At 38.3% G+C, this 23,597-nt stretch overlaps 2 protein-coding genes across 12 annotated transcripts in view; one reads left to right on the top strand and one right to left on the bottom strand.

Moving 5' to 3' along the window:
• AGPAT4 (1-acylglycerol-3-phosphate O-acyltransferase 4) overlaps positions 1–23,597 on the top strand; it is a 1,398,816-nt gene that overhangs the window by 505,153 nt on the left and 870,066 nt on the right. The gene's annotated exons all lie outside the window — the stretch shown is intronic.
• Positions 14,433–15,937, bottom strand: LOC114896145 (protein SET-like). The gene has a single exon (XM_029224058.1). It carries the CDS (start codon positions 15,916–15,918, stop codon positions 15,220–15,222), a length of 699 nt encoding a protein of 232 aa, XP_029079891.1. The 5' UTR covers positions 15,919–15,937; the 3' UTR covers positions 14,433–15,219.

Raw genomic sequence — 23,597 nt, 5'->3', positions numbered from 1 at the left:
AGGTAGACTTAAGGCTACCGTTGCACCAGCGTAATTTCCCACGTGACATAACATAGCCAGAGATGGTTTCTGTTCCTTGAAACTATAACTCTGATTAACACCCTCGTGGGCTGAAGAATAATTGAGTTTGAAATCAACATCCTGTGAAGTCTCCCTTATCTCTTCAGTAGAGAGCTTAGAGCCTCATAGGTAGAGAAATATGCCTCAAGAAGTTATATAACTTCTGAGTTATCCTCAGACTCTCAGCACCTCTTCAGCTATATCACAGTTTTGTTTTGTATCTGAAATGGTCCAAAATGTTAGACAATGATTAGCCTTTAATTTAGCTTCAAGTGCCTGCAGTTAACATTTCTGAACTTGGAAGGACACAATGACTTTCTGTTTGGAAGATTCATTTGGGAAACATAAGAGATTGGATAAGGATGTGTTTCATATGATGGGACTAGTTGTGTGTGAAATGAACAAGAACAAAGAACAAGGGAATGAACACCCAACTAGAGGTGAAAAATAAGAAACATGCTTTGAACAAGGATACAGAATTGATCAGAACTCTGATGTGAAGGAAAGCTCATAGTGATCTGGGTAAATGATGAGATAAAGCATATGCTAACCTGAGAAGTCAGATACCTTTAAAATACCATGAGTTTCATATTATGGGAAGAGCTGTGTTTTAATACCAGACTTAAGGTGTCTAGAATGAGGAAAACCCAGATTAAGTAAAGTAGAATATTGAATCCATGGATTTTAAAAACAAGTTACTATTTAGGTGTGCACCCAAACCCGAAGGTAAGATGCTCATAGGTATATGAGTTTGTGTGGATAGAGGTGAGGCCAGGCACTTGCCATTCGGCTAACTCTTATTTAATGTGTAAATAAATGTTATTTTCTGTATGCTGATGGGAAGGGATCAAAGTGTAAAAGCAGCTCTGCATCAGTAAATACAAAGATACAGATTTTCCATATATGAGAGTATTTCTTAAAATAAAAGCATCATTTTGGGCAGCCCATCTCCTTTCTCAAGCATATTTTAAATCATATAACTTCAGTATTTCTAACTTTAAACTGTATGCAAAGTGCACTTAAAAAGTAGATGTAGTTTATTTGTTCAATGATTGCTCATTATATTTTATTTCTCACTGCCCTCTTCCCTTATAACATTTACTCTAAATTATAAGCATTATGCATAGAGCAGGATATATGGTGGTGCTTAAAAAAATGACACACAAAAATCTATAAATGTGGTTTATTTCCAAGTGCTAAGCATAGTAGACTCCATCTCATAGATTGATAATGGTGAAGAGGATAACTAATGCTGATAAGAATAACTAACCCTTATTGGGCATTTACCTTGGCCGAGTACTCTGTACTCACTTTCTCATTTGTTTCTCACAACCCTAAAGGGTAATATTGTATTTCTGTTTTACTGATGAAGGAACTAATTTCCCCCAAATTACAGCCAGACAGAGACAGAACCAGAATTTGAACTCAAGCAGTTTGCCCCCAGAGGGCTTATCAGCCCTTCCTTCCCTCTTGATTAGTGCGAGATGAGGACGAGGGAGGAGATGGGTGCTTCTAATTCACACATTCTTGGTAAAAATAAAACAGTGTTCATAGGCCAGACTTCCCTGAGGCTGTGTCAGAACAATTTAATCAGATTGTTGTCTTTACTTTTTTTTAAAGCTGCATCCAAAGAGCTACTTCAAAATGTCAAGGACCTACTATACATTTGGCTGCCCACTGATATCAAAGGTTACCGCCAGGGAAGGCTATATTAGTCTTTCTGGAGTTGTCATTTCAAATCTTTAGTTATTAAAAACAGTGAGGTACCCCACATTAACCATGGTGGCAAAATTTATCCCTTAGGTCTTCTGCAAGGTGTTACGGTCCAGAGTTAGAGGTTGATGGGGAGATATAGATCGCACAATGTTAGGGGCAGAGGACAGGGGAGTTCTAAGTTTGGGGGCAACATTTGCAGGAAGGCCTGTGCATAGGCCTGTTAGAGGTGAGTTGTAAAGGACCCTAGGACATAGAGGGTTTAGAATTAAAGAAAGCATGATGCAGGAGGAGGTCCAATGTCCTGTGTTGATCCTGAGAGAGAACAGCAAACAACAGGCCTGTCGAAAGGAGGAGATATTAGCTGCCCACCCACCCCAGACCCCGCCCCCATCCTCAGACCAATCCACTCCCCTGGCGTCTGCGGTGTCCAGACCCTGGATCTCACTGCCAGTCCACTTCTGTGTGTTCCTGCTCAGTCCCTGGCCTGGGTGAATCTTTCATGCCCATGATGCCCCCTTTCTTACCCTTTAGACCTTACAATCGGGGATCAAAGCCCAGCCAAGAGCTCAGCTCTGCACTTAGCTGTCTTCAACCGGTTCAGTTTCTTGAGCATGCTACCCATTCACTGCATGCATCCACTTCATTTCTGCCCCTTCAATATTTCTGCTTCTGAGTGCAGACATGGATTAATTTCCAAGGATAGAAACCTGACACGTCTGGAAAGCAAAGTCCATAACTAACAGACTAGACCAAAGGACCAGAGCATTCAGATTGATAATTGTACGAGGTCCATTTGTCCCAAGCACTGTTCTCTCACTTAGTTCTCATCACAAATCTATGAGGTACGTACTTCATAATCCCCATTTTCCAGGTGAGGAAACTGAGGAGCAAAAAGAATAAATAACTTGTATAGCGTTGAACTGCTACTAAGAGCCAGAATTCAAACACAGTCAGTCTGTGTCCAGAATTCAGGCTTTGGACCCACCTGGCTCTAATGGATGAAGGAGCAAGATTCAGACAGGTAATTGGCAGGCCATTCATTTTTTATGTATATATCCTAACATCTGCCTTTCTCCCATCTCTTGGTAACTGGGGGTCATTTCTGCTCTCTAGCTGGTCAGCCTCCCAGGCAGCTCCCTGTTCTTTTCTGTCATTTGATCATTTAGAGCCAGGTAGCTTAATGACTAAGAAAACAGATTTTGAGAGCCAGACTGCTGAGTTTACCACTCAGTTCTGCTACTTACCATGTGACTTTGGGCAAGTTTTCTAACCTTCCTGTACTCATCTGTAAAATGGGGACAATAAGTTACCTACCTATGAGGTAGGTGTTTTAGGGTTGCTGTAAGAATAAAGAATACTACTGTATTTAAATTTTGGAGAACACTGGCTAGCACGAAAAAAGAGCTATGTCATGGCAAGCTGTCACCACCATCATCATCATTTGTAATGGTTTAACAAATATTTACTGAGCACCTATGTTTCAGACACCAAACATAGGCCAGTCTGTACCCTCATAGGCCAGTCTGTACCCTCCTTATATTATAAGGAAGACAAATACAAAACCAGCAAGTACACAGGTAGGTAAAATGAGTAAACGTTGTGTCTAGCGGACCAGCAAGGTTATAAATCGTGCTAGTTATGGAAACATGGCTGAGGTGGAGAATAATGGGTGAGGGACACTGGAGGTAGGAGCTCAGGAAATCTGATACGACGTGTGTGGAGGAACAGGACAAAAGCTAAAAGGCACTGCCCTCTTACTGAGCACCAGGCACTTTCCTCAGCATTGCGTATGTTACATTCTTCCTTCAGTCCTTCAAGAGATACAGTTATCTCCCTGTTTTACTGGTGAGAAGTGGAAAGCACAGAGAGGTACTTGATCGGGGCCTCCCATCAGTTAAATAGTAAGAAGGATTTCAAGCACTCAGGCAGTCGGTCGGTCGCAAGCCTCTATCCCACACTCTTAAATCTTATTTACACTATATTATACTGTAGCCTCATAGTTAAGAATCGCTAGTCTATGTTGGCTTAGCAGTGAAATTTTTCCCAGTGGACTGTTTCCCAGGGCGATTTGCTCTGAAAGTTGCATTAGGGTTGAGTAAACCTTCACCTGGGTCATCCGTTTCTTCCATCCTCCTCCTCCCAGCTGCTTCACACCCCTACTTGGTTCTTCTCACTCGACCATGGTATACACCGTTGTTGGAATGTAATCTTGGAGGTATTTCCTTTGGAGTTCACAGCACCATCCTGTATGTTCCCAGCTCCAGACCAGCAAGGGGTAATCATTTCATTCAAAATTACCGTCTGGATGCCACGACCTTGTAAACTCTTAAAGGAATCATACTCAATACATCTGTGAATCCTCCAGCAGCTAACATTGAATCTTTCATAGATGTTCAATAATTTATTAATTGAATAGTGAATTAATAATGTTATTTTCTTATGTCCCTCCTTATTATGACTAGTTTCTTTCTGTTTTTTTTTTTAACCTTCCTTATTAAACGTATTGAATATAAACTTTGTGCTAAATTTTATCTTAACACATGGCAACCATTCAGGGCTCTTATATTCTAAAGCATTCTGCTGCCCAGGTGCCATTTGTAATTTCCTTCCCTCTTTGTGACCCGGAAGTAAAGTCACGTGATAAACACAGATGTAGTGTCACTAAAACGTTTCCACCTTTAATTCTGACCAGCATCTAGAAATGCTTCGTAATGCCCATGGAGGTAGAGGCCAAGCTAATTTGTCACAGGCTCCTGTAGTCTGTCCTCAGAAATACCTATTATCTAATATTTCAGGGATGTGAAACCTGCTATACGCTAGTGTTTTCCAACAGTGCAGCAGGTTTAATGGGGGAAAATGTCTTTCCAAATTGTTAGCTAACATTATTCCCAGTCTTCCTTTAGTGTATTTTGTTTGTTTTGTTTTTGAGCGGGGATAATGTTCCAATTAAAGTGAAAAGGAGCACGTCTGGTACAGAGGAAAAGAAATAGAAGAAAACTGCTACTCAAGTGAACTTATTGCTTTTTAATTAGTACCTATGGGAAGATGTGTTTCTGTAGCAGCACCATTTACGGGCAGGATCTTAAAATACTGGTGCGTGAATTGCTCTCACATTTCCCACAATCTTCTTCCCCATAGCAGGTGTAAATAAGTAACTAATGAAAGAGTTAGGAAACAGAATCTTTCATCTCTCTTTTGCAATTGCCTCAGAAGGACATAGAGACAGAGAGAAAGAGAGGTAAAAAGTGGAAACAAAATATTTGATAGATTCATGGTAACAGCTGTTATAGGAAACCTATGGAATTGCTTTCCTGTACAGCAGATGAAGGCTCATGCAGAAATGGAGAGTGGTGAATTTCACTTTGTAATGAGGTAGGCAGTCATGCGATAAAATCATTTTCCTTCTGGAGGACATCCTGTTGGATAGTTGTTTTTTTTCCCCTCACATTTAACTGCACTCTAGTATGAGAATGCCATCCCCACCTATTTTGTTGCTATTTCCCCCCATGTCCTCTTAGGTACCGAAAATGTGAAAATGGTGAAGCAGCTGGAACCTTTTACCTAATAGAAAATGGAAAATCAAAAGGAATAGTTAGTAGAAATTTCACAGAACTTCTACTTTTCTGGAAGAAAATACAGATATAACAACTGAGTCATTGAAACTGGCATATGTGTTAAGGCCTCATGTCTCTGAACAATTTTAGTCTAGAGAAGAGATCTAAAATTAAAAATATTAAACCAACACCTACTCCAGAATATCACTGTGTATCTTTCATCTAGTGAGGCCATGCCCATCGGCTATACCATTTCTATGATATGATGAAACAGAAGAAAATCAGAGATTGTTTGTACATTTACAGTTTGTGCCTGAATATTTGGGGAGTCTCGTGGTTTCTTATGTAAAAAGTTGATAATTTAAAAAATATTAATATGTGCTCTTTATAAAAAAACCTTAAAATATTTTTGATATCGCCATATAGAATCACAGTAACTTGAGCTAGTTGGTAAAATGAAACTTAATGGTGACTTTCCTAATGGTCTATAATTATAGAATCTTGACACAAAATGAGAACTAAGAAATCAACTGGTCTGTTTCACGGAACAGATGAAGAAATTGATGCACAGAAATGTTAAATGATTTACCTAAAGTCCTTTAGCTAAAGAAAAACAAAACAAAAACTAGGCAAAACTGGGCCTTTGTCCTAGCTTTCTGACTCTGAAGCCAGTGTTCTTTCTCATCTATAAACTTAAGTTTAGACACTACAGAATCTGAGCAGATGAGGTTTTACCAAATTCTGAATTATCAGGTCAACAAAATGGAAAGGAAGTTTTTTAACAATTAATTTTACTCATCCATTCATTCACTCATTCATTCATTTCTTTATTATAATTCTTTGGGTGCAAGTAGGCACATTTATTATTAATTTGGGAATGAGGAAATCTTTGGGAGGGGATATTAATGAATATCAAAATCTAAAATTCATAAAACCTTACTTTTGACCGTTTGAAATGTCTTCTTGTCAAACAAACCACCCTTTAAAGTGGCTCCTTAAATTCATCAGAGACACATAATTGCAGAAAATACATTATCTTGAGAGCCATGGAGAGGTAAATAAGTCACCCTTCTCCTTCAGCCTCTTCCTCATTGTTCAAGTCCAGAGGCATTTCCTGGGGGTCTCACTCTTAGTTTCAAAGGCAAGTTCTTTGAAGAAAAGACAATCACTTTGAAAGAATGCTGTCTTCTTTGTACAAGATTTTGAGATAACCCCAAACTCTGCAGGGAACAAGTCAAAACAACAAAAATAAATCATCAACAGCAACAAGGAAATCCCACCAAAAAAACGACAGACCAAAAAAACAAACCAAAACAGGGAAATATGGCAAATTTTTTTTGCCTCCATCCTTTTTTTAAGGACCCCTATCTTTCTAATACTTAGCTGTTCTTTACCCTCATGTACCTTCTCACTAGTATAGTGAGGTATAGAACTGAGGAATCTGGGTGGCCAGAAAAGAACCTTCCAAGAAAATAGAAATACATATCGTCTATAATAACATGAATAGTGATAATGTAATATCTAGAGAGATGAAGGATAATGTTCATATTAGTTGCTAGTCTTCTGGATCTCTGAAACATCACTGTTATTGACATACTTCTGCAATTTTTCTGTCACTTATTTTGTTCTCCAAATTGTGCTTTGATCTTTTTTGTAAAGCAGATTAGAATAATGGATGAAATGGATGAGTTTACCTTGCAAATGTCTGTATTCCCCTTTTATTTTTAAACCATGGGCAAGTTCTATACATAATGCAAGATTGCAAGTAAATTTTCAAGTAGCCAATGTGAACTCCAAATTTAGTTCTTCTATTATTAGTGATGGAACACTAGGCAGAAAAAACTTTAAAAAAAAAAAAGCAATACACTCTTGGATTTTGTAGGAATACTCAACTTTAATTGTACCTAATCATTTTCTAAGCTTGTACCTATGATAAAGCATTGTTACTTGCTGATAGAAAGGGTCAATAGTTTTTGCAGCCATTTTTCAAGCCAGCATACTTGAAGAAATAGGGAGAGGAAGAAATTTGTCTTATAAGGATGTGCGTATGTCCTTGCCCCGGCAGTGAGCCACAGCCGCCCCTCTGCCTCTGCAGGAGTTAGTGTTCCAACACTAGCAGGGACAGCAAGAGTTTTCGGTGCAGCCACAAGAAAATGCATTACTGAATTGGAAGGCCATGAAGGTGAAATTTCAAAGATTTCTTTCAACCCCCAAGGGAACCGTCTTCTCACTGGCAGCTCTGACAAAACAGCTAGAATCTGGATGCTCAGACTGGTCAGTGCTTCCAGGTTCTTGAGGGACACATGGATGAGATCTTTTCATGTGCTTTCAACTATAAAGGTGACATAATCATTACAAGAAGCAAGGATAGTACCTGTAGGATATGGTGCTGATTGAAGAAGGCCAGTCCGTGAGGAAACTTGCCAGTTGGAGCGTCACACCCAGCCAGCAAGCTATTTTGGTATTTCATGTTTTCTCTTTGTCCACAAGTCAACCATTTATACACTGTCTTTAGCTTCACAGATATGACCATTAAAGCTGATGAAGTTATATCATTCCTTGATATTATTTAATAGAGATGACAGGAACGAGCATACTGTTTGGTAAACGTCACTGGTTATTTCAATTTTCTTTCTTGATAGCATCACGATACTGATAAGTGAAACAAGAGTAATGTAACAATGTGTCTCCTAGATTCTACTTTGAAGCCTATTATTATAATTTCTGTTGAATAAAGATTTTGGAGAAAAAAAAGGATATGCAACTTTATTCTTTATTCTGTTGGTTCCTTTGAAAATATCAGAAATTTTATTTTCTGATTGATATTATAATTTTACTTCTCCCTATAATGGCCCTTGAATTTTACTAATAGCAAGAGCAGATTACCCCTAACCTTTGAGCAATTTTGTCTTCAAAGACATCCTTTCATTTTTGATTATATCTCAACAAATGTCTGTTGAATTGGTGAAAGTATGCATTTTTTATTTAATGATCCTTCTGTCTGAAATGAAAAACTATTATTAATGCTCTTTCTTTAAACACATTCTGTATCTCATGAAGTTATTCATGGCACGATCATGAAAAATTAAATAAGACAACGAGCAGAATCAACAAGGACCATCGTTGGTGACTTGCCTCATTAAGACCCTTTACCAAGCTCAGTCTTGGTAGATCTCGTCCCTTTAGTGTATTCCATGACTTACTTTCCCAGAATTTTACAAACGCTGGTTAAGTCCCTGCCACCTCTTTGGAGAAATGGATTTCATACATTTCTCACTATTATATGAAACGCTTAATCTTAGTTATCCTAATTTTACTTGTTTTGGAAAAAAAAAATGCCCTCTTAGCTTTCTATTTCAGAATTGGGAAATAAGTCAAAGTTCACTTTGTTCAAGATGCTGATTATTTTCTGAAAATTATTTTTTTTCTCTCAGTTCATACAGTACATGTCAACTTGCCAGATCTCTAATTTTCCTGCAGTTTCAATTTCTAATCAGTCACTAGTTCCATTCGATATTCCTTGGTATTTGCCAAGCAATAATAAAAACAATAGGCAAAATTGAAATAGCATTTACTCCGATGAAGGTGCTCTTTCAATAGTCTGTTTTTTACAGATGAAAGAGACCCAGGCACAGAGTGGTCATCCAAGGTCACACAGAAAGTACCTGTTGGGCCAAGAGTCAACTCCAGACTCTAGTTCCAGCTCCAGTGTCCATTTGCGTGACAGCTGACAAAAGCTTTGCAAATGTCAACATTCCAATGTCTCATGTAAGAGTGGGTTAATTTTTTTAAATTGTATATCCAAAACACTTCTGACTGCTTCCTATAGTTTTGATGGCTGCTTTGAAGTTGCTCATTGGTGGGGGACTGTTTCTTCAGAGAATATTCTGTGGGAACTTTCAGATTCCCTTACCTTCCTCACAGCAGATCTTTTGGACTCTTCATTTTACATATACAGTTTTTATTTTTGTCTTTTAATCCTCAGAATTCCGCACCTTGCATTTAACAATGCTAGAACTTAGCCATACATTTTCTTTAATTTCCTAACATGTCACTGTAGGCCACCTCATCAGCTTGGTTCCTCATTCTTGATACAGTTTAATGTATTGAGAAATGAAATATTTCCTGCCGTACCAATAAACAAAGGATGTCAGAGTCATCAATGATTGCAGCCCCTCCAATGTGAGCCCAGGAAACTCAGGACTGAAAAGGATGCCTGCCATCTAGCAGCCATCAGACTGCAGCCACTCCCTGCGGTGAGCCCTGAGGAAACTCAGGATGTTTCAAGATACTGGCCCTAGATGGCTGAGGTGCATATTCAAAGGAATGATTTCAGTGAGCCAAGACTCTTGCATCTTACCATACGTAGAAAAGCGCTAAATTCCTTAACTTGAGTATTAGATAGACCCTTCCAACATCCTATTCGGTTGGCTGCTTTCATGTGATACAGCATAGAATTGAATCAATGAAATCTTTCATCCTACTTCCCACTGTTCCATTTCCTTCACCATTAAAAGAGTTCTTCGATTCCATGCAACGGCATATGTGATCTCGTTTTGGTAAAGCAGGCATTCTGAGAGTGCTTGAATAGTGGAGCTGGCAGAGGCATTGATGTCAAGAAAAGCAAATTCTTATCTGTAGTATGAGCAATTCTGCTAAAGACGGGTTACCAACACCTCCAGAGCAGAGGGTCCTATGTAATCAGCAATGCTTTTAATTAATCCCAGGGCCTGGCTTTCAGCAAAGTGGACCTTTTGGCCCCAGATATGAGCTTTTTTAATGTTGTCAAGTAGACCCTTTCACTTTCACATCTTGCCTTCATTTGTCCCTGAGAGCTGTGGTAGAATCATGTGTGCTAAGGGGATGTGGCATGGGGTAGAAAAGGGTTTGTCACAGTCACTTGGCAAAATATTCAAACTCGTATTGTGGCGCAGAAACCCCAACCCCTATGATCTAGCCTTGTCCTCTTCTCAGATCCCACCAGAGACTCCACTGGAAGCTCAGCTTCATGTGGGAAAGGATTTGGTCAGTGTTGTTCACTTCCATACCTTCAGTATCTGGAACACAGTATGGCCCTTGGTAAGTGCTAGAAATAGATGTGAATGAATAAATCTTATAGCCAAGCATTCCTTTGCTCGCTCTGTTCCAACCGCAACTGTCCTTCCTTCTGTTCTTCCAACTCAGAAGCTCATTCCCTCCTCGGGGGTCTCTGCATGAGGTACCCTGCCTGAAATGCCTTCCCTCAGACCTTGGAATGGGCGGCACCTCTTCATCACTCTATGACCAACTTCAATATCACTTTCTCAGAGAAGTGTTTTTGGTCACCTGTTTTAAAGTATCTCCTTCAATTACTTTTTAACACTTTTTTATATTTTATATTTTGGTATCATTTATGATTAGCTGAAATTGTCTTGTTAATTTGTTGAGATGATCTGTTTCCTCCTACTAGAGCAGAGCGTGTCTCCTATTTACAGCTGTTCCCCTTGTACCTTGACACTGACAACAATGCAAGGTACTCAATAAATATTTTATTAAATGGTTGAAGAGCACTATTAACTTAATTCATGAGGAAATACACTTCTTGTTGGAGGGTTTTGCCTTTCTTTGAAAAACCGTGCGTTGCCCCAGTTGATTATTCTTCACCAGATTTTTGGCAAAACTATTGAAAGTGATGCACTGTACTGTAACCCCCTGGTCCTGCTATAGAATATTTTAAAACCTAAGAACAATGTGTGTACCAACCCATTCTTTCACACAGTGGCTAGTTGTATTGAGAGGGTTGTACATTTGGTCAATAACTTCCCAATTTTTTTCCCACATCTTTTCAGCTCTCTTGGATGATTGCCTTTTTGCCCTAAAAGATGGATAGACATTTAGCATAGTCATTGGTCTAGTTGGGAGGCCTTGGTATTGAACACTCCATGAAGAAGCATTTCCAACCTGCACATTGTAGAGTTCAGATTAGGGAACAATTAATCTCCATCTGTAAACACTAAGAAGGAACTCACTTAGGCTCTCAGCCACACTTCCTTGTTCTGGAGAGAATCATCACCTCAGTCATCATGGTGTCCCACTTGGCTTTCTTCCTCTGTTTCATAATCCTTAAACCTCTTTTTTTTTTTTCCTCTCTCTCTCTCTTTACATTCGGAAGCCTTTTTTAAGGAACTCTGCAGTGTACCAGGAGATGGGATTTCTAGGTTATATTTAGCTGTTCACACTGTGAGGTTCTCCCTTCACACTTGGTCTAGCTTCCCGTGCATAGAAAGCTACAATAACCTTTTTCTTCTCCCAGATAGACAAGCTAATTACTTCTCTTGTTCGTCTTTATGCACAGTCTTTTCTACTCTTTTCCGTAAAATATATTTAGGTTTCTTTGGGGTTATTGCTTTTTTCCCTTCAGTGTATTTTTCTTATTCATGTCTGCATGTTGTCTTAATCACCTTTTTAAAAAATGAATAATTATATAAGATATTTTGGGGGTTTCTATATTCTTGTTTCAGAGGCTTGATTTATAAATAGCTTCTTTTTTGCTGGGCTTTTTATGAGTATCAATTTTTAAAATGTGCTTTCAACTGAAGTTGTTAAACCTATTGAAACATAGACTTTAGTTCTCTGAAGATCTAGATTTTACTTGCTGTCAATGCAACTAAACCTCAGTCTTTGCCATCCTGAGCAGCACTTAACAGTACTTAGTCTTCTGCATATATGCAAAGATTTGAGTCCCGAAGTCTTAAGACCTCATTTACTCAGTCATTCACAGTGAAGTATATATCAAATGAAATGAACCAGCTAGTTTCTAAATGTGTGCAGCTCCAGAAAGAAGCATACAGTTTTATTAGCTAAAATCATACGAGACTAAATCATACCAAAACTACATAGTAAAATCATATAAAACCAATCTTTTGAAGACAAAGGGGACTTTAACACCTACTTTTCCACACACAGATTTGTTCTGGGTCTGGTTCCAGTGAAAGCTGACTATTTCTTACGAACTCTAGACTAGTTAAGTTAGAAATGGCTTACATTGTTGATGTTGACGTTGTTCCTGTTCCAGTAGGAGTACACTGCAGAGGGCAAGGTCGGCATCAGAAATGGCGCATTTTAATGGATTTCTAAGAAGAGAAACAGTTGTAGATATTCACTGATGCAAATAACAGTGATGTAAAGCTGGTCATTTGTTTTCTTTAATTTAAAAAAAAATTAAAATAATCCAAGGAGAGTGAAAATCAGGGTCAGTCTCTGCATGTGCAGTCTGAGCTCTATTTGAGGGCTTTCATGAATCAAATCTGCCAGTCTAAACCTGATACTTGGTTTTAAGGGTTAAGTGTACCTAAAATAATAATGTTAAAGTGATCAGACATTTTTGTGTAGAATAAAAATGTCTGTTGTTAGTTCCATTCTGTCTTATTTTGGTATGGTGAAGCAGGACCAACTAAAGCAGTATTAATTTCAGTCAAATTGAATAGAATGGCAAAGCTATGAGATAAACTGGGAAACTGAACAAACAGGATCCAAATAACAGTCCTTTGAAGTGAAAATTACTAGCATCACTGCTGTAAAGTGTAATCTGCTTTCAGAAAAATAAGGCTGTTCTTTTCCTTGTGAAACAAGGAAATAAGGTTGGATATGAAATGGACAAGAGTGTGAGAAGCTGTGCAGTGGAGGGATCCAGAGGGAAGAGAACAAGCATTTCCTTTCTGGGGGAAAGTCATTTATCAGAGAATAACAACTGAGTCCTGGTACTGTAGATCAGCAGTTCCTGGATGTGTGGATTTTTTTTTTCAAAACTATATTTTGAAAATTTTCAAATATACAGAAAAGTTGAAAGAATTGTACAGTGAACATTCATATACACAGGACCTAGATTCTGCAATTAATATTTTATTGTACTTTCTTTGTTACCTAAATATCCATCTATCTATCTCTAATCACTTACCAATCTGTCTTGGTTTTGAGGCATTTTAAAGTAAATTAGAGACATGATTACACGTCATCTCTAAATACATTGCTACATAATGAACACCACTATGTAGAGTTCAATACTTGTGTATCATTTGCTTTTTTAAAGTATATATATATATTTTTTTAATAGATCTTTATTGGAATATAATTGCTTCACAACACTGTGTTAGTTTCTGTTGTACACCAAAGTGAATCAGCCATATGCAGACCTATGTCTCCATATCCCCTCCCTCTTGAGCCTCCCTCCCATCCCCCCATCCCACCCCTCTAAGTCATCGCAAGGCACCAAGCTGATCTCCCTTTGCTATGCTGCTGTTTCCCACTAGATATTTTACATTCGGTATAGTATATATGTCAATGCTACACTCACTTTGCCCCAGCTTCCCCCTCCCACCCCATGTCCTCAAGTCCATTCTCTATGTCTACATCTGTATTCCTGCCCTGCAACTAGGTTCATCAGTGCCATTTTTTTTTTTTTTTAGATTCCATGTATATGCATTAGCATACAGTATTTGTTTTTCTCTTTCTGACCTACTTCACTCTGTACGACAGACTCTAGGTCCATCCACCTCACTATAAATAACTCAATTTCATTTCTTTTTATGGCTGAGTAATATTCCATTGTATATATGTGCCACATCTTCTTTATCCATTCATCTGATGATGGACACTTAGGTTGCTTCCATGTCCTGGCTATTGTAAATAGTGCTGCAATGAACATTTTGGTACATGACTCTTTTTGAATTATGGTTTTCTCAGGGTATATGCCCAGTAGTGGGATTGCTGGGTCATATGGTAGTTCTATTTTTCGTTTTTTAAGGAACCTCCATACTGCTTTCCATAGTAGCTGTATCAATTTACATTCCCACCAACAGTGCAGGAGGGTTCCCTTTTCACCACACCCTTTCCAGCATTTATTGTTTCTAGATGTTTTGATAATGGCCATTCTGACCGGCATGAGGTGAAACCTCATTGTAGCTTTGATTTGCATTTCTCTAATAATTAGTGATGTTGAGTGTCTTTTCATGTGCCTCTTGTCCATCTGTATGTCTTCCTTGGTGAAATGTCTATTTCGGTCTTCCGCTCATTTTTTTTTTTTCATTAGGAGACTTTTATTTTAAAAGTGTCACCTTAAACTGCAAGGATGTCCATTAAGCATCACAATTAAACATGCCAAAGGAGAAGGCATGTTGTCAAAATGCCCACTTAACCCACCCAAACATCTCAAACCCACCCTTTGCTGACCTTCTATAATTCCATTTTTTTAAGTTTTTTTTTCTTTTTTTAAACAAGAGAAAGTAGACAGATACATGTTGGTAAATGCTAACTGTCCATATTCACATAGAGACACAGTGTAATCTCTGAGCCCAATATACAGAGAAAGGAGGAAAAAAGCTAGAATTCTATGCACTACTACACAGGGGCCTAGCACCCTCCAGCTTCCAGCAGAGCTAAGGGAGCAGAAGGTTTTTCTTTTTTCCCACAGAGCATGGTGGTGTTGATTCCATAAAGTTTTTGTTGAGACAGGAAGGGATAAAAATGAATTTGGAACAGAAAGGGGTAGAGATTCTTTTCCCACTGAATTCTGCTCAAGGTATTTCCCCCCAAAATAAGTTGTGAGCCATGGTATAAAGGAGAAAAGAGACCTCAAAAACAGGGCGACTGAGCACAAGAGGAGAAGGAGAAAAAAAAAAAAAAGACTGCAACTTGCTCCCAGGGACTGGAGAAAATTAACAAAGGAAGGTTGGAATCCATCAGTGTTCCATTAGTCATCTTCTCCTTCACCTTCCTCTCCTCCCTCCCCCTCATCACCTTCAGCCTCATCCCCTTCTTCATCAGTATCTTCCAGTCCTTCTTCCTCTTCATCGTCATCGTCACCTTCTTCTCCTTCCCCTTCCTCATCATCCGTGTCCAGAACCAAGTAGTACTATAATGGATTTGGCCGAATATCATCTTTGATGACCTCTCCTAACTCATGTGCACCTGCATCAGAATGATCAGTAAACCAGGTGAAGAAGCTTTCTGGGTCCTCATGCTGTCTCTTCCTGCTGGCTTTATTCTGAGTTTGACTTGAACGTTTTGTCACATCCTTTCCGGATTTCCATTTGATTTCAGTGGACTTTGAAGATGGATCACCAGTCTCATTCAGATGAAATTCTTTGGAGAGAACTTTATTTTCAAAGTAAGGGTTTTCATCAAAATGAAAATCTATTCTGTAACCTGATTTAATATCTTCAAATTCTGTCACTTCGACTCTTATCAAATAATGCAGCGCCTCTTCGTCCTCCTCCCCAAGCAGTGCAGACACTTGTGGATGGTTAACAAATGTTGTTACCCAAAAATGTGGGGTTTTGCCGATCAATTCCGACCTCTTCTGAAAAAATGGTTGGCGTAGTTTGTTATATTTCTGTTCTACTTTCAAAATCTCCTCACTGGCTTGTTCGTTAAGTCTGTCTATTTCATTTTGTACTTCATCCATGTGTTCAATTGCTTCTTGCTGTTCCTTTTCTTCCTTCGGCAAGTTCGGAGAAGCAGACGTTTCCTCTGGCCTGGAGGCAGGAGTCCTTCTCGGTTTCTTCGGTTTCTTTGCTTGGGGTGGAAGTGAAGACTGGTGTTTGGGGGCCATGCTGGGAGAAAAGCCAAGAATCCACCCAAGGGAAGAAGCTCGTACCAGGAGCTCTGAGAACTCTTCCGCTCATTTTTTAATTGGATTGTTTGGTATATCTTTCCAGAATCTTTCGTATATATATTAGGTGCCAGTACTTTGTCAGATATATGTTTTATGACTATTTTCTGACAGTCTGTAGGTTGTTAATTCATTTTCTTTATATCATCTTTTGATGAAGAGACATTTTAAATTTATTACTCTTTTATAGTTATTGCTAGAGTCTGTCAAAGAAACCTTTGCATAATCTCAAGTCATAAAATATTCTCCTATGTTTTCTCCTAGACGTTTTATAGTTGTGGCTTTTCCATTTAGATTTAGGATCCAGCTCATGTTAATTTTACTACGGTGTTAGGTATGCATACCTATATGGATATGCACTCATTCCTTTCCCCTTGGTTGACTTTGTTCATCAAAATCCAATACCCATGTATGTTTAGGTCTATTTCTGGGCTCTAGATTCAAAATAACACCATTTCTGTATAAGGACACAGTAGAGGTATCATTAGTAATACTTGACAACTTTGAGTTTTGACATGATACCCTCAATAGATTTTCCAGGACCTTTGACATAAAGATCTGGAATTCCCAGCATAGGAGTATATTGCATAGAAAATACTTAGTTTCTAATATTATGTGTAAAAATTAATGTTACTTTTTTGTGGTAGAAATATCCCTCCACCGTCTTCATAAACTTGGTGGAAAACTTCAGACGACACATAAGCTTCTAATGTTGTTCTATAACTTACAAGCCTTTCTGCTATATTTCACTGTAATAAACATTTCAGTGTAAATACAATTTCTGAATTCCAAATGATGTCACTTTTTAAGATTTCTTTTGTTGTATAACAAAATTCCGGAGTACCAAATAGATTAGGGCGTTCCCAGGCATAGCATTCACACTCTACATATAAAAAGTGCAGGGCTTCCCTGGTGGCGCAGTGGTTGAGAGTCCGCCTGCCGATGCCGGGGACACGGGTTCGTGCCCCGGTCTGGGAAGATCCCACATGCGGCGGAGCGGCTGGGCCCGTGAGCCATGGCCGCTGAGCCTGCACGTCCGGAGCCTGGGCTCCGCAACCGGAGAGGCCACAACAGTGAGAGGCCCGCGTACCGCAAAGAAAAAAAAAAAAAAAAAAAAAGACTGTCCACTCGAAAACTTCTTTTGATAAATACTAATTAGCAAGTTTTCTATGACCATTGTAAAATAACAACTGTTACATGTCTACTTGATTTGCCCTAGCATTTCCACAACTAGTCTTCCATACTTCAGCAACTGTCTCATCCATTTCTAAATGGGCATACTTTCTCAACCTCACATAACTTATTCATCTTTAAATGCCCTTTCACATAAATAATGTCTCTTTCATTTTCATCTTAGTTTCACATGCGTACATTCTTAAATGTTTGTCAGTCACTGAGCAGGGCTATTCTTCCAGGACAGTGGGGTTGGTTTAATTGGGATGCAAAGCTTGTAGCTGCAGAGGGCAGGCACGTGAAGCCTAATTCCAGATTTGTGAGTGCAGAGCAGATGCCGGGCACCAGGGGCAATGGTAGATTGTTGTAGAGTGGATACAAATGTGCACAGCACTCCCTCTCTTTCACTCACATTCTCCCCTAGACAGCACTATGGGACCGAACTCTGCTTTCTAAAGGCATCATGCCATGCTGTGGGGCTGCTCCAGGCGGTGCAATGTGTTATGATGCTTTTCTAGATTACTGTTCTGCTTAAAACTCATTTTTAAAAGAATGATTTCCTGACTGTTCCCATATAGTCAGTAGGAATTCTGTGCAGAAGTTTTATCACTCAGATGTGGAAAGCATTACCTGTTTTTCTCTTTTCTCTGTTTCTGTTTTCTCTGGCTAAAAGTTATAGTACAAGTTATATTTTTTCCCTCTTTATACCCTGTAGTATTTATGGATTTCCAGAATGTCCCTTTGGCTTAAAATGAAGCAGCATGTTATACAGATTAGGAGCTGTAATTGTTAGGAAAATGCTATAGGGCTTTTTAGCAAGCTACACATCACATTTGATTAATGAGAAATAATGGTAGACAGCATTCTTTATAGAGAAAATGTGTTTACCATATTTCTTTCCTTAAAATAGATGTGATTTAACAGGTGAAATGTCCTATGATTCCTCTCCTTCACGCAGACATAAAATTGATAGCCTCTTCCATATGGAAAAGAGTATGACATACACAGGAAGTTAGAGACATTGACATAATTGTCTTCAAAGTACAGACAGGCCTGGCACTTTGAGAAATTTTAAGTCGGTATTCACTCTATGAAATGAGGGAACATAAATGAATAATAATATTCCCGAGGAACTGTAGTCATATGAGGAACTTTCTTTAATGTAAGTTGCTAAGATTTAGGGAGAATCATTTGTGTATTTGTTTCTTTTGTATGTTAACAAGTTTTACGTTTGCATACAAGGAAGAAGTGTCTAATGGAGATAATATATTACAAATTATGTTTCAGTTATAATGGTTGATTTAGTGAATTTTTTAAATTGAAGTATAGTTGATTTACAATGTTGTATTCTTCTGTACAGCAAAGCAACTCAGTTATACAAACATATACATTCTTTATATATACATATAATATTATATGAATACATATTTATATTCTTTTCCATTATGGTTTAAATACAATTTTATCTCTACTTAATCAAAGCTTGTCGGTTGCCTTTGAGAGGATAATATTCTGCCTGTGTTAGGCAAGCATCCGTAGATGGCACACACTGCCTTCCCAGGGCCTATTTGCTGTTGTACGCCAAGCGTCCTGGTCCAGTGTCCTCATCACACTCTCCAGAGGATTGTGCTCTCACCCATTCTCTAAGGAGACCTTGTGTGCTCACATGGTCAGACGTGGCAGACTCCGTGGATAAACCTGTGAGCTTTGGTAGCGAAGTACTTGAACCTAGCCAGACTTCTCTCATACAGTCTCCTCCTTGGAGCCTGGGAAAAGAACTAATGCTGGAGTAATGTATACTCCCTCAAAGTTGAATTGGGTGGGTCGAGAGCCACCCTGTCCTCTCTACTGGAGGGATTCTGATACTCATTCTTGGGAGAGCTCTTCCTTAGCTTGGTCCTTTTGTTACCTCTGCTCGACAGAAAGTACCATCTTAAGGGATAGTTCCTTAAGTTCCAGCATGGTCAGATGCTTCAAATAGTTCTCAGTAAACTGGATAAACAAATAACAATTGTCCCGATTTGGGAACTTTTAGGGGCATTTGGGGATATCTCTTATGGTGAATTGTTCCAGGATAATTAAAGATACTTTCCTGGAGATATTTTTCTTCTGAATAACAAGTTACTTTGGGAAAATCTAACTGATCATTCTATTATGCCTTGTGATTCTTGTTAGTAAGCCCATAAAAGTATAAATAATCACAGCAAAACTGCAGACAGCAGGAATTCTAGTCACTGGCAGAGATGATGCCAAATGAGTGCAATGTGATTCCTCTGGAAGATCCAAATCCTGAAGGTGTCCTCACTACATTTTGTGGAATGTACCACCTCATATTGATATATTCAGTTGCAAAATAATGTCATGGGGAAAACAAGACATGCAGATATTCATGGGTCTTAGGAAACCATTCATCCCTCTCACTGGAACCTGAATATTAAGTCTAGAACCTTCCCTATCCCTACAACATCCATTTACCCCATAAAGTGACCTATTTATATTGCCATTAAGCCAGCCTTAAGATTCTATTTTGTCACTAATGATTAAGTTAGTTTCCTAGATTAAATTCATTTCCTAGATTACATTTTTAGAGAGAATATATAAGCTTGATTAAATGTCAATCCAGTAAATATTAACCTTATTCCTACTATGTGCAAATTACTCTGCTGAGTGAACTAGAGAATAAGAATGTAAGTAGTACCAAGTACCTATCTTCATGGTATTTGAAAATCTAGTGATTGGGAGCAGTGCATAAATAAGGGTAACGTAAAGAAAACTATGGCCACTTCCATAAGGTAAGCATTAAGTACTATTGCATTTTAGAAAAGGAGTGCTCACATATGAGCATCGATGTAATGCTCATAGGTGATTACTAAATAAAAGGGAATATTTAAGATGGACTCAGAAGATAAGTAGAATTTAATGGCTAGAGATGTGCAAGGCAAAGGCATTGAGATAGCAAATCATCTGATGTTTTTAAATGCAGAGCCTGGTCCGGGTAGGCTCTAAGGATGAGTATGGGAGAGTAATAGGAGGTACAAATGCACAGGTAGGTGGTCTAGGGTTAGGGCTAGGGTTAGGGTTAGAGTTAGAGTTACTGTGGATGGCCCTGAATGCCAGCATGGAAACTGACCTTAATCTGGTTATTAGAGGAGAGCTAATGACCATTCGTGAACAAAGGAATGGTGTGAAGCCACTGTGCTCTCGCAGGAACACACTAGCTTGGGACTGGAATATGGACTGCAGAGAGGAGGAGACAGAGGAGACTGCTAATGTGGGACTAGTGGGAAGACTATAGTAGTCCCAGCAACAGGTAACAGGGACCAGGAATCGTGTTTTTAGGAACTGAGTCGCACAGGAAGGGGGCAGAAGAGAGATGGTCACGTGCAAGTCAAGGAAGGCAAGTCAGAAAAGAGGGGATGGGCAACCAAATTCTAAGGAGAATGTTTGCAAGAAGAGGTGCCTAAAGAAGACATTTTAAAAAATTCTCCTAGATGGTCCATAAGATTTAAAATGTCACCATGTGTAAAATGGTTGCAGAATATTTTAGTTCCTTCTCTACATCAAATAATACACATTAACCATAATTTTGGATTGTATTTAATATCCACATGAATTAATATGCATGAGAGGGCAGGCTCGAAGCGAGTTCAAATTTTATCCAGACATATAACCTCAAGTTTCATACATTGCTTTTCAGTGGGACACTTCTCTTGCTCAAGTAGGTGGTAAGCTTCTGAAATGTAGATGTTCTTTTCTTCTTGTAGACCCAGAACAGTGCCGAAAGTGAGCAAGCAGTAAATGCTTCATGATTCATTTATAGTTAAATAATTGTGATAAGTAGAACAGGTATTTGTGTTCTTTTCTGCTTTTATGCAATCACAGTGACTTTGCTCACTTAAAACTTTGGCCTTTTACACTTGCACAAGATAAGAATCCTGTTTTAATGAGGTTAGAAAGATAAGAGCAACATATTTTCAATATTCAGAACCACTGTGATGGGAAACAGAGGTGCAGCATGTACTATTTCCTGAGGAGAAAGTAGAGACCAACCATTGAGACAGAAAACTGATTTAAATTAATTAATTTTTATCATCTTTATTGGAGTATAATTGCTTTACAATGTTGTGTTAGTTTCTGCTGTATAACAAAGGGAATCAGCTATATGTATACATAGATCCCCGTATCCCCTCCCTCTGAGTTTATTATTTTAAACTATATGATAGATCACATCCGTAATCCAGAAAAAACCTTCCTAATGGTATTCCTTTTTAAAATTTTAGTTATTTAGCAGAACCTTGTATTATATTACCTAGGTTTAATCAACTAAATAGAAATTATTAGAAAAATCTGTTACATTCTGACAATTATATTCTGGTCCATGAGTTGGCTTCTAATAGATGATCAAAATCAATAAACTTCTAGCAGGGAATCGCAAGGAAAAATATCATGGAAGAGTTTAATATTAAATCACATATTACATTAAGAAATTAATACAAATTCTCCTTATAAAATGCAAGCTTTTGATAAAATACAGAGACCACTAAAACCTCAAGTCCACAATATACATGACAGCAAAAGTAAGAAATTGAATAAGGCTACAATTTGAGGGAATGAAAAGCCTTAACTTTTTGATTGTTTCTTGATTCAAGACATCTAACCAGTTTTGCATTATGGTCTCGGAAATATCTGGTAAAACTGTTGTAGAACATTTTGAAATTAATTTAATTTACTTTCTGTGTAATAGTGCATTTTTACATTATCAAATTACAAATTATCCTGAAAGAGCATAATCTAGGCCTCTGGGATATCTTTTGAATTTCCTCTGTAGTAATTAAATTTCCTAAGCATTTATGGAGTACCTCTTATGTGCCAAGCCATTTGGTATATTCTTATGATACAGAGATCGATCGTGTTTTTCTCTGTGCCCTTAGAGTCCACCTTCTAGCTGGAACATCTGTTTGGTAAAGCACTTCTAGAGAGTATGAGATCTACTTGCCACATATGAGGCATGACCAGAATGCATTACTAACCTTGATGAGGAAGTAGATCATTCCTGTAGGAGGAAGCAGGAGAGTTAAATTAGGAGGGAGAGGAGCAAGGTATAAGGGTACTCCGTAAAAACCAAACAAAACCAACAACTAGCATAAAGTCTGAAGCTCCACGATTTTTTCGGGATTCATGGAGGCGCTCTTGGAGATGGTGCATTGTTTGCAAATGTGTGTGGGACAGAGGTTTGGGAGAAAAAGTCAAGAGATAATAGAATAAAAAGGAGAGCAGAAAGGGGATCTAGGATGAGGAAGCAAAAATGCAGCCCCCAAATGAGTTGGTAGTAGATGTTTTAAATCAACCAGATTAAAATGTATCGTGAGGTTTAAAATGATTCCTGGTTGCTAACTCAATAATTTAACCCTTTTCAGTTCTACCATGAAGAAATAATTAGAAATGGCATCAAAGATTAATGCATAGAGATAGTCACAAAATGTTATTCACAACCAGGAAATACTAGAGACAACCCGAGCATGAAAGGGATGGAATGATTAGGCAAATCAAGTTTCCAAATAGGGCCACATGGTCTGGAGACTTTACAAACCACACATTCGTGACGTCCAGCTCTGTACCACCTGTGGAGAAAGGGAGGGAAAATTCTCCACCTATCTTGAGTAATCTTACTTTTGGATGATTGGATGTAATTCCATCAAATAGTTCTGTTTTACTATAATTGCCAATCAATATAAGGATGTAAATATTCAAAATATTGAGCTTAACGAAGGAAAAAGATCTAGGGGAAGGAGCATATTTGTGACTCATCTTACTCTTCCTGGCCAGTCCTCTCCCCACTTTTATTTATCGTAGATAAATCAAAGAATCAATGAAGGGTCCTGGTTTCCTTCAGCCCCTTACATACTGTAGACTTCATACATTCTTCTATACATATTATTGAAAGCTGTTTTATTGTCACTTAACACCTTTTGGTTTTAGTCCCTTCTTTAATTGAATTTGTATTTCCTTTGGTTCTTTTTTCTTTTGTTGCTGAGGACTTAGCCAGGTCTGAAGATTTACAGAATGTGGCTCATGTGATGAGCTTTGAAAATGGCTTCTTAGGATGGATGAAGGAAAGTTTTCCCAATAATTGAGATTGCAGTCAGTGTTTCAGTCCTTTGAGATCGTTCAGTTCTGTTCTTTTCTGCTTGATAGACTTTACCTTGAACGTTAGAAGATTTCATCCATGAAACTTATGAGATTCTACCTGGTGCCTTTCAAGTTGAAATTCAGTATTAGTTCTGTCTATACTCCTGGCAGGCAAACAGAGCTTCTTAAAAAGAAAATTCAAATACAATCCCAAATTCTCTGATGAGAGTAGATAGGAATTTTGATGGAACAGATTCGTATGAGCAGAATCAGGATTGATTTTCCCCTGACTTACCTGACTATTTAAATTAATTTTC

Source organism: Monodon monoceros, unplaced genomic scaffold (assembly GCF_005190385.1).
Source record: "Monodon monoceros isolate NGI ecotype Baffin Bay Population unplaced genomic scaffold, NGI_Narwhal_1 Super_Scaffold_15, whole genome shotgun sequence".
In the NCBI taxonomy this organism is placed as follows: Eukaryota; Metazoa; Chordata; class Mammalia; order Artiodactyla; family Monodontidae; genus Monodon; species Monodon monoceros.
The sequence above is the reverse complement of the archived record's forward strand: the minus strand, read 5'-3'. Positions and strand labels throughout refer to the sequence as shown.

Bases quoted from the DNA above. Each gene is read 5' to 3' on its own strand.
- LOC114896145 (XM_029224058.1), bottom strand. From the start codon at position 15,918: ATGGCCCCCAAACACCAGTCTTCACTTCCACCCCAAGCAAAGAAACCG.